Genomic DNA, 12528 nt, shown 5'->3' on the forward strand with positions numbered 1-12528 from the left:
TGTTCACTGATTGAAGTTTTGATCTAAGATTACTTGTCGATAATGTACAACATCAAAAGTCTGCTTCAGAATTATGACAAAACAGCAATATACAAAATAGTTCATGCATCATACATACACCAAGACAACAACACAATAAAGACATACGAAAACTTGATATGAGTGCAAATGAGCCACCTCTCCATCCAAGGACAATGTGTAAAAGTAAACCATTATACGTCAAATAAAGGCAGCAGTAGTATACCACTGTTCGAAATTTATCAATTGATTGACAAAAACACTAATCCGGGTTACAAAATTAAACTGAGGGTAACACATTAAATATAAGATGAGAACTACGACTCAACAGAAACACAACATTAAAATGTAACACACACATAATCGAACTTTAATATAACAATGGCAAGACTTGGTACAGGACATTTTAAGAAAAGAATGTTGGGATGAACCTGGTTTTGAGTATAAGCCCACTCCTAACAGCAATATATAAAGATCTAAAATAATGACTAAATGAATGTTAAACTATTCACACTGGAAAACCAACGGTATAATCTATATAAAACACAAGAAACGAGAAACACTTATGAACCACATCAACAAACGACAACTACAGAACATCAGGATCTTACGTATACATGTATTATGTTCTAGTATTCTATTATTATATTATAGTATTATAATATCTTGATAATTGAACCATAATCATGGAAAAGAGGTTTGGCCGACCACACAATAGCGTTTTATCTGTAACGAGTATAGACGACAAAACTAAACGTATTTAAGGGCATTTAAAGTTATTTGAACAAAATAATAACATTTGTGTGCAGAATTTAAAGCCTGAGTATCAGTTTACCTTTTGTTGTTTTTGTTGACAATTATATCAATGACATCAGTATACAGGTTTTTTAGGCAACACCGAGTCAAAAGTATACCATGTTTATTTCTAAGTTGTTTAAAAAAAGTATGTTCATAAACGTATTTTTAAGGTAGTTAAAAACATCTAAATGAACATGCAATGTCTAGTCTTTGTCACGATAACATTATTGTATAATTATTACACTATAACCAAACAAAGAAAATGAAATGAATATGGTTATCCATTCAATAGATTAAAAATACACAGAGCTGAATTAAGTACTAGACACCTGCCTATTGTTGAGGACTACATATCACATCATGAAATGCTAATGTTTCAGAAAACTAAAAAATGTAGAGAGTTTTGAAATAGTTTGATTCTAAGTATTCATATGCATGTCACATCCGTAGCATTCTTTTTTTTTTGTCACCAATATTTTAAAAAAGCATACACACTTTTTTAAAGTGTGTAACTGCTATACATTTATTTAACAATACAAAGAGATATTGTACGTGCATTATCAAAACTGAAGTCAACAAAAATACTGGTGAAAACTATGCAACAACAGAAACAATATGTTTGCATTTAAGGCTATATTAACTCAACGGCTTAGTTTTGCCTATACATGTATCACATATGATATACTTACATGTAGTTTAATAACATGCCATTATGCACATAAAAAAATATACGTGACATGTAATAATTTAAAGCAAAACGATCAATTATTCATTTCCTGTGATATAACGTTCATAACACTATGAACAATACTATGTTTTGCTGCATATGCAAATGAAATCATACTTTTGCAGGCTTTAACAATTTGGATAATTTTATAAATTGATATGCAAGAAATGAGCTGGAAGTTGTTTCAATTTACCGAGCTGTACATTGAAAGATCGTTACAATCTATGATTTATACTCTTTAATGCAAAAGGTTTTTAATCTACAAAATGTATTATGCAAAATTGGTTGTTACATTTAATTCGACAAGTAAAAACTAAAAGTTTCTGAAAATTAGTTCCATGATTGGTAATCTAATAGTATTTGAGCAAGCTAATACAATATGTTTTTTGATTTTTCCTATTACAAATGATTACATTTCAATGATTTGTAAGATAACAAGCAGAACATTTTTATGAAAAAAGTGGTTAAAATTTTAACTTGACATTTTTCAACTTTGAATACTCTTTTATCAGTCCAAAATTGATAAATGTGGATGTCAAGGTTAGCATTTATCAGTTTCTCATAATGATTTCACAATTTCTTGTTGCTGTTTAATTGAAATTGAGCAATAATAGCTGGAATCAAAGAATAGTCAATTTAGAATTTCAGCCTATCTAACAGTATTGTATGTGACAACATCGTACATGGACCATTCATGTGTTTATCTCTATAAGAAACATAACTAACAGAATATCATAATTAATTTCAAAGAACAATAGATTATCGGTAATTAGTAACCTGATGTACAATAGATGTCGTTTGGTGATGTAGTTTAAAAGAGTTTCTGGTTTCTCGTTTATTATATAGATTATGCTGTTTGTTTTTCGTGATATAATCGGGTTACATTAGTCATTGTTTGTGCCATTTATAGCTTGCTATTCGATGTGATCAACGACTTCGTGTTGAAGACCGTACTTTGACCTAAAATGTTTTTTTTCTTGGCATTGATGGAGAGTTGTTTCGTTGGTACTCATACAACATCTTCGTATATATATATAAGATATAATTATACCAATATGTCAGTGAAAAACCTATCGATTATCAGCATAATTATATTATAAAATATAAGCTTCTTGGAACAACATTCAACTTATTTGTGGAATCTCAATACTGTGTCTTGCAGGTGGTATTTAACAATAGCAATAAGCTGACAAACATACACTAGAGTTATTGAGTTGTTTTTGTCTATGATAGAAACAAAAGTGTGTCCTTCTTTTATCAGTAATCCGGATGACGTCTTGATATAATCTGGTCAAACTTAGAGAAAGTATAGTTCCTTCTGGTGTCAACAATGTTTGTTAATAATTTACAAATAAAGATAATATTGGGGAAAAAAATAAAGAATGCGGTGAATCCATAACAATCTATTTTTGCCCGACGTTAAATTTATAATGTTCCTTTTTCAACTGCATACTTATTTTTGTTTATTGAAATTTCATTAAATTAATCTTACTCTTTAGTGTTAACAATATGAACATTTTTGAAGTGTTGCATTTCTTCTTTTGTGCTTATTTTTTCGGGCTTCAAACATGATGTAGGTACAAAGTCGATTAAAATGATATTTTAGATTATGAAAACAACAGCTAAAAAGTAATTAATGCATCTTTTCAAATATTTTAAGAGGTTGATATGGGTTGTCGTTTCAATTCTTAATTCAATTAGTTCATTTTACAGGATACATTAATGCTTGTTTCCATTTTCATGTCTAGGTAAATGGAGATTCGAAACACTTATGTATACTGTAGAAAGTCATTCAAATCGTTTCAGAGAATTTCATCGAAAAAGTAAAATCGAATTTGTAAATAATTTGTACGTTTAGTGATCAATACATACAAACACACTGCGTCTGTTCAACAGCATTATATACCGTGAGTGTTTAAGTGATAATGATTTTGTGAGAATTTAGTCATGCTGTGATTTAAAACGAAAAACGTGAGGAACGCGCAAAGAATTGCAGGTGTATTACCACTAACACCTGAACACACTGGTACTTTATACTTAGGCTGCTATCACTAGATTGTATTGTTAATCATACTCAACTATGAATAAACCACATCCGATTAATCTAATTTACCTTTAGACATATTAGATTTCTTGCTTCCCAATTATTAAGTAAAAGCATAATAAAATATATTAGTTGATGACGATGCCGATACCAATTCGACTGTATCATGGACATTTAGTAAAACAAAGTATATTTTGTGATAGCTAAATGTTATATACATTATGTTTTAAAGAATACATGTATTACCGCCTGTATGTAACAGTGCAATCATATAATGCAAATGTTCATAAACCATAAAAATGCCCACAAATCTAAATGTTTGAAATTACAATTTTAATTTACAAATGAATGTGAAAGATGCTTTTGTAAGCCACCATTTTATAATAAAAAAATACTGTGTGTATTTTGTAATGTGCTGTTTAATTAGTTTCATGAATTTGGAATGTGCATATCCTGCGATAAATATCACAACTTAGCATCACATTAAACACAATTTAAAAAGAACTCTATGGGACTTAATAATATGATGGGTTCCAGATGTCTGGCAGATTCCTAATCTATGGTTAATATGCATTTTCGAATCTAATTATTTTTTTTTAATCTGTTTCAGATTGTATCCAAATAAGGAACAAATCAGAACATATCTGACCAATAATATCAAAATGGCTTTAATAAAGTCGAAATGTCCAAATATATTATAAAAACTGCTTTTAAGTAAGACCCTGTATACGTTTTTAGCGTTAATAAATCCTTTTTTAACTGATGACGGTTTTTTACAAAAGTCCTATTATGAACAATGACTTGCCCAAATTCGTGGCTTCATAACAAAATCATGATTCGTTCAACAGTACAGTTATTCGACATAAATAAAGCTGTACACAATTTGAATAGATTATTTTAATTTCCAACCAAAAAATAGTATACTACAATAGTAAAGTTTGTCACTGTTATATTGCTGGCAAAATGCTATTGGTTATGTTAAAAGAACATTTCAGAGTATCATAGTGATAAAAAAAGATACATCATAGCATAACGGAAATGCAAAATTCACAGTAAAAACTCGTACAATTAAGAGAGAGGGCAACACCAGGGACACGAGAACAAGAAAACAAGGACCAAAATACGACACGAAATAAATCACCAGAACCACTAAAAGCACTATTTCTTTTATTTTAATTCATTATTCTTAACACATAAACATACAGTTTAAACAAATTACCAAATCAAAAGAATAATTTCATTTTATGTCTTGACACTGACATCATCACCTTGCGTTCTCGCTTTTAATTATTGCTGTTAAAGTCAGTATCATAAAACAAAACAGCCATTACGTTTTATTACCAAATTACGCTAACCATGATATTATTGGTATATATATACATATATATCTAACGAAAACAAGTGAGAGTTCGTAATTGACAGGCTGTGTGCAGTACATTATGCCGGTATGCATTAACGAGCAACTTAAAAGTGCCAAGAACACATATATACTATAGCATTAGCATTAACATTTTATTTAAGACTTCCGGATTATGATTTATCATTACGAAATTGGAATGTGTCTTAAAAACTAGGAAGCACGAAGTCATAGTAGCAGAAATACTTATAATCATAATAAATGTTTGAAATATTTTGCTTTATTTCAATATGTTTACATATCAAAAGTTGTTTCTTGTTGTTTATAACAATTATCATGTTTATTATTTTGTGATCATCTGTGTACTTCAACTCCACAATGTAACGTACAAGCGTTAATAGATCATAAAATATTAGAATCAGACATTGATTCATTACGATACGCATGAAATCAGTAAGAACATAAAAGGGACTACTGCCAATTTCCTTTTGGTAGTAAATTATCATTGCAGTTAACTTGAACACGTTGAAGACATGACAACTGAAAGATCGTTATATACCTAATCTCTCCCAAAAGACATTGTTGCATACAATGCACAGCTATTGATGTCTAAAGTTGGTCGTTAAAACAGCTAACTTGTATTACAATGTGATTATCTGAACTGATTGTGTAATTTATACAATCGAAAACAGCATTGATATGTCTGTTATTTGAATTCATCGGTTATTATTCATGTTAGTACATGTTTTATCGTTTAAATACAGTTTTACATGTTTCTGAAAATGACTATATGTATTACCCTTAGACTATAATATTTTAAGTTCAAACACAAAACCAACTGTAAATAGTATTAACAAAGCTGCCTTTTATTGACATAAACTCTTCTGATCAACATAAGAGCCGTTACAAATGTTGGGCGTCTTTGTAGCTGTGTGGTGTATATAAATCAACAGATTCCTTCTTGTCAAGAAGTCCACGTTTGCTGCACATCTAATATACCAACGACATTTCAGTTGTCCATTACAGTGCCTTATTCACTAGAAACCTCAATTGTCAACTGCTTTCTCCAAGGTTTATGACCGATTTAGCTAATAAGTAGTATACAGGGATCGCCTTTAGTGTTCACACGTCTTTCTTGTGTTTATTAATAAGGAAAAGTAGAAATGAAACGTAATACCATATACTGCTTTAGGATTAATGATTTCTTCAAAAACTAATCATAGTATTTTTAACATTGCTTTAATATGATAAATTTATAATCAGATAGACACGATTGGTATAAAACATTATTTAATTGAAATAAAATGATATAAGAAATATTAATGTTGGTGACATGAAAAAAAAAAATTCTAATGTTTGCCGTTCCGGAACATATTAATACAATCAATCTTTTTTTCATTCTTGTTATTATGAGATTATTACAAAAATAAATACCATTGATTGTAACTAAGCTTTATAGCATTTGAAGGATACTATAAAGCTTTTGGTGAGTAAAAAGCAATGCTATTCAAATATCATTGGTTGAATTTATTTATACTCGATTTATCAGTATTTACACATTCACACAAAGTTACCTTATTTTTTTAGAGATGGATAGATGATATGACTAGTGTTTCCTCATCGAATATGTTAGCGCAATGTATAAAATAAGTCCAAATTTCTTGATTCCATGAAAATAATGTATTCCGAATAATTGCAATCCACCAATACCAATTAAACTAACCAATGCATATACAAAACAAACATGAAACCTGAAATTGCCCTCTGGTGGAAAAAAAGAAACATCTTTTATATTTCATTAAAGTCTTCATACAAAAAATTGTTCACAACAGTATAAACAACTATCGAATCATGAAACTGTTCATCAGGTGTTTTGTTTTAACCTTAATGGATAATAGTAAGGGACTACTGACTATGCAAAAATGTATGTGTACCAGAAAGGCGACTTCGTTCATTTAAATTGCAAAATTACTTGATTAATGGATGATTTTCAACTTTACTATCTCAACATCATATTGGATATTTAAAAAAAAAAATCTACGCTATTTATTTGTTTTTTAAATGAAAAATGTATATCTGAAGCAATTGTAACATTGAATAATTCATTCACATAACACGTTTACTGTCTTTGTAAAAGAATAAAATGAAAAAAGACCAAAATTACATATTATTTTAATGATATCAAACATTGAAATCATTTCAATCTATTTCGGAAATATACGAGAAAGAATTTACGCGGATAGTTAGCAATTAAATACAATTAGATTAGCAGCAGTTCATTAAACTTTTATCATGAAAAGCATCAGGATCAAGGCCTAGTTGGTCGACTGTTTCATGACTAATCCTAAAACTAGGTTTTACCTGTTGAAATCGTATGTAACTTTAAACCGCGTCTGGCGTACTAAACTATAATCCTGGTACCTTTGATAGCTAATTAAACTGAAATGTTTTTCAGAAACTTTTTTTTTATGTGACAAACAGTAGGACCTCGTACATTTAAAAACACAATCAAATAAAAGGGAAGAATAAAATAAGTGATTAGTACATGCAAAATGTTTACTTATGAAGACAGTGCGCTGATGATAGTTTCCTACGAAAATAATGCTGGAAAAATAAATACTTACTACAATAGTGCTTGCAACACTCCTTGTCGGCGACGACTGGGGATACTGAAATTCTTGTTTTTTGACAGCAATGACACGAGGAGATTCTGGCATTTCCGATGTTGTTTTTTGTTGTTTTCTTGTTATGGATCCGTTCCCCTGTCTCCGAACCGATTGTCGTTTTAGAGACCCTCGGTTCTTACGAACCATCGTTCCCTTCCTGGTCAACATTGACATCTCCTAATTCATCACACAAATATGAAATGTCGTTTATTAAATCAAATGTATGTGTTGTTAAACAATCTCACAACTGTATTCAAATGATGAGCTGCATTTACATCTGTATTAAACGGATGAGCTGCATTAACAACACTGTCATTTCAACTAATCCAGTTTTGTCATATTTTCATTTAATTGATCTCTAGATAAATTAGTGCTTATACATAACCCGATACTGTTTTTTTTTCCTTATTGAAAAAAACAAATGTTCACAGGTAAATGACTTAACTTTGTCATTTCTTACTATGATGAATATACAACGGCTTAATCACCAATACTGAGATTTTAACGATCTGACTGGCAGAAAATGTCAACGATGTAAATGTCTTTTCATAAAATATCAAGGAATTATCTTAGAATTTCCGATATATTCTGATACAGCATAATGATACATTACCTGGTGCTGGTAAACAAAGAGCGACTTTTTTTATTGAAATAATCATCTTCTACACATTCTTAAAGCTAATCTATTGATGGTGAAGACAAAAAACACACAATTGAAAAGGATTATTTCCAATTAGTCGTTTTGCAATATTAAACCAAGGTCCGATCAGCTGGTGCTACCGGAACATTCATGTAAATGCAACATCTTTTAAGAGTTGAATGACTAGTAAACTTAAGCGTATTGTCACGTATTACTTCGGGAGTTAACATTTTCCTTACTGAAACAAATAAATATCAATGTTCAGTACAGCGCTGATCGATCCCTTGAAGCAATTTAACAGCAATATTTCAAATAATGGCCAATGTATTGAAAAATAGATTTGGACTTGTTCATTAAAACGGTGTCTTGTGGTTTTATATATACGTTTTGTCTGTTAATGTCGCTTCGGTATTATTCGGAACTCGTTATGTGTTGTCACAGTTTAGTGAATATATGAGTTTTAGATCGTGTGATCAAATTGCATATTGTATGCTGTGAAAACATCAAAAAGAATACAATCGAGCATCATTTCCATTAATTGTATGAAACATATTCTTCATTTGTTACTTTTTATGAAAACAGATTTGTTATGTGTTTTGAGTGTCAAAATTCAGCATGAAAATTAGAAGATGCAGCAAGCAATGCCCTGTGGTAGACGTTGTGTGGTTAAACAGAAAACTAAAAACTCAAAAAGGTTTGATTTGTTAAAAAGACGGCATATAAATATATGATAACTGTCAGATCTTAATCAAAATGCCCTTTTGATTCATTTTGCTTAAGACAGATGACCATATTCGAAATATCCAGCATATTCTTGTCCACAAGATTTATACTTACATATCATGATAACACAAATATAGCAAACATAGTAAAGATAAGGTGATATTTTCTAAAACGATTTTAAATGTAAAATGCGATGTTTTACTCAGCTGTACGGGTTCAAATATTACAGTGAAAGGAAAACAGCAGCAGTGCATTATATAAATGCACGAAATGAGCAAATACCTGCGTGAAGGGTAAGACACGAGTCTAGTATAGTGTCCTATTCCACTGTCTTAGAAGAAATAACATTAAGAAAGCAGATTATTTGAAAGTGTGCACTACATTTTTATTGATTCCAATAGACAGAAAAAATATTACATCTATTTCTATAATCTAATTCGAAAGTCCATTTAAAACCGGAGTAAACCATGAAAAAAGACGTTGATGACGTCACGTTCAAATGACAAAATTATGTCCTTGGGCTGATAAACAAAACAGCGTCAGCCAATCAGAAGACGTGCTACATCCAAAATTATTTTTTATCAATATGATACACAACAGGTTTTGAATTGTTTCAAAATGAATGACAATGCAAAACAGATTATAAGATACCTATTTAATATTTCAATATGTATACTATACGTCTATTATAAGTTGATCTTCTCTTTAACACTTGCATATATCAAGATTAAGAACGAGATTTGATTGATTCCATATTATTGTACAGTGAAAATGTAATATGCACGCACACTTTCAGTTGTCAATTCTGCATTACGACACCAACTAAACAACGTCAGTACTAAAAAAGGAAAAACATCTAGTTATTCACAGTGGGCAAAATTACGAATTTAACACCAGAGTTTTTGTTCGCCTTCCTCTAATAATATTATACCATACTAATGTCCAGTAGAATGTGTTTACAGTCTGCTACATGTAAACAAAAGATTTGCTTCGTTCATTTAAATCAGGAAATAAGAATGTATTTTAAATTTTATTAATATGTTGGTGCTCATATTTTCAAAATATGTAATTCATTTTTACATATATATCAATATTGAACAAATCAGATTTTAATTACAATTGTCATTCAAAGTACAAGTCCTTAATATGGGATCTGGTTGGGTTTACAACAGAATATTGAATCAAGGAAAAAAGGTGCACAATAGTAGAAAAATACAACAAAAATTAAAAAAACAAATTAAACCCCTCCAAAAAACAGATAATAATGGGGTGCAAACATGAAACAAATAGAGAACACTGTTAAAAACAGAGAATTTATAAAATAACTACCCCCTATAGAGGCTGATCCAAGGATGTTCCCATCAGTGCTCATGAATCTCCATTGGTGGGAGGAAAACGTTTATAATATTTTAATATTCAAATTAATTGATCAATTTGTCTTTCACTGGTTATAACTTACCTTAAGGCGAACAACGTACTTGACATCTAATTCGTTGATTGCATGTTCCTTGTATGACTATACTTGTTGAACGGTTACGTCTTTGATTCATTTGATGTGAAGGTGTCAAAATAAAGAGATAAAGTCCCAAGTCTGTGATTTGTTAAAAGGTAGGTGATAATTATATTTATATTACCTGTTTGTCTATGTATTCATAGTTTTCTACCGTGATACCAAAACATAAAATACCATGTTTTTCGAGATTTAGTCTTATATGTGTTATTGTTTGATATTTGTCTTTTACCTTAGCTGTATTTGGCAAAACTTTTATGAACTTTGGTCCATACTGCTCTTCAGCTTCGTGCTTTATTTGGCCCTTTTATTTTTTCGGATTCGAGCGTCACTGTCGGGTCTTTTGTAGATGAGGCGCGCGTCTGGCGTATGTACAAAATTTAGCCCTGGTATCTATGATGAGTTTATTTATGTCTTAATATTTAAGTATGTGTTGTAATATTGACTCTCTGATCTTAAGGAAACGCAACAAATCAGGCTTTTAGTAAGTACCAACGACTCGTCATTTACCTAGTGTTTATGTATTCAATTAATCAATGTGATTGTTATCATGAAACAACTCTATCTTACTTTTATGTAAAATTGTCATTAAAAGTAATCGAGTGGTCAAAAGACAAATTAACAAATCATTAATTTGACCAAGAATCATGTTCAACCAGGAACAAACTTTCACTTTCGCGTAAAGTAGTACGCAGGACAAAAGAGACTTTTCAAAGAAATTTAATATGATGGAGTACTGCACTTTCCTTTCAAAATATATCTTTTTTTGTAATATTTAAATAAGAAAACCCTTTCGAAACCCCATGAACTAATAATACACGTCAATGTACTAGACTAAACTAACAGATTGGCTTGTAGGATAAATCTCTGATAAAGTGACATGTTGAGGCATAGCCACTGAATGAACGTTTGCACACAAGAATCCGTCACATATGAAAACAGAATCAAATTCATAAGTCTTGTTTAACTATTTGATTTGATTGCAGGTTTTCCTTGATTTGATGTAAATAAAACAAAATTTGTTTTTTCGAAGTGTGCCTCTCCCTTGCAATACTCGTATCTTACCTTACCAATTGAGACCCTTATTATCAATTGAAAAACCGATTTACGACGATATTTGCTTGAAGTGTAAACACATTATGTATATTCAACACGGAAAACGTTGAAACAGAGTGACCATGTTTTACATAATTTTCTCTTAACACAATGAGGAAGAAAATATCAATTTAAACAAAAAATATATTTAGTGCGAGAAAAAGGAAAAGTGTAGACGAATACTAAGGATTTCAACATGTTCAATGAAATTAAGTACCCTCTAGACACATTATAAACATGTTATTATTTTAGCAACGTCGATATCATAAATAAAGGCAACAAGTAGTATACCGCTGTTCGAAACTCATAAATCAATAGAAAAAAAATCCGGGCTACAAACTAAAACTGAGAGAAACGCATTAAATATAAGAGGAGAACAACGACACACCATTAAAACAAACCCTTATGTTTTTTTTTTTATTTTTAGATGTGTATTATCAATTTCTAATCAAGTACTAAATGTTAGAATAAAAACTATGTACTGGTTATTTACGGATATTTGACATGAAACATTGTCAAATGAAAATCTGTTAGATCAAATAAATCTTAATTATTGTGGAAATTAGACTGCGTTTGATATTCACTAGAACTAAGAGGCAGTCGCAATGTGAATTAAAATGACACATTTCTGGATTCATCTTTCTGTTTTTCAATACTATTAATTAGAATCAACACATTTTCATAAATTGGAACAAACAGAAGAACTTTTAAATGAATACTTCCACATATTAAAGTTGACTTCCTATTTTATGGTATAACGGAGTAAAGTTCTATTCAATGAATAACTGTCCTATCATTTGTCAGTTTGTTATCATTTTGTTAAATAAACAAGCATGTTTGTAAAGTTTTAGATTTAAAAGCAGAAAATCAAACAGAGAGAAGCAATGATCAGATATGAATAAACGAAAATCAAACTTTTAAGTTGTAGTATTTGCATCATTCAGCACAAA

General features: G+C 30.2%; 1 protein-coding gene across 1 annotated transcript in view; it reads right to left on the reverse strand.

Moving 5' to 3' along the window:
• The window catches only part of LOC143043398 (uncharacterized), a 49123-nt gene extending 41199 nt beyond the window's left edge, over positions 1-7924 (reverse strand). Inside the window, exon 1 of the mRNA XM_076215720.1 lies at positions 7569-7924. Within this exon, the coding sequence (XP_076071835.1) occupies positions 7569-7784 (216 nt within the window). The 5' untranslated portion in view covers positions 7785-7924. The remainder of the gene's footprint in view (positions 1-7568) is intronic.
• Between the last annotated feature and the right edge of the window lie 4604 nt (positions 7925-12528).

This window comes from Mytilus galloprovincialis, chromosome 8 (genome assembly GCF_965363235.1).
Source record: "Mytilus galloprovincialis chromosome 8, xbMytGall1.hap1.1, whole genome shotgun sequence".
NCBI classification, from domain to species: domain Eukaryota; kingdom Metazoa; phylum Mollusca; class Bivalvia; order Mytilida; family Mytilidae; genus Mytilus; species Mytilus galloprovincialis.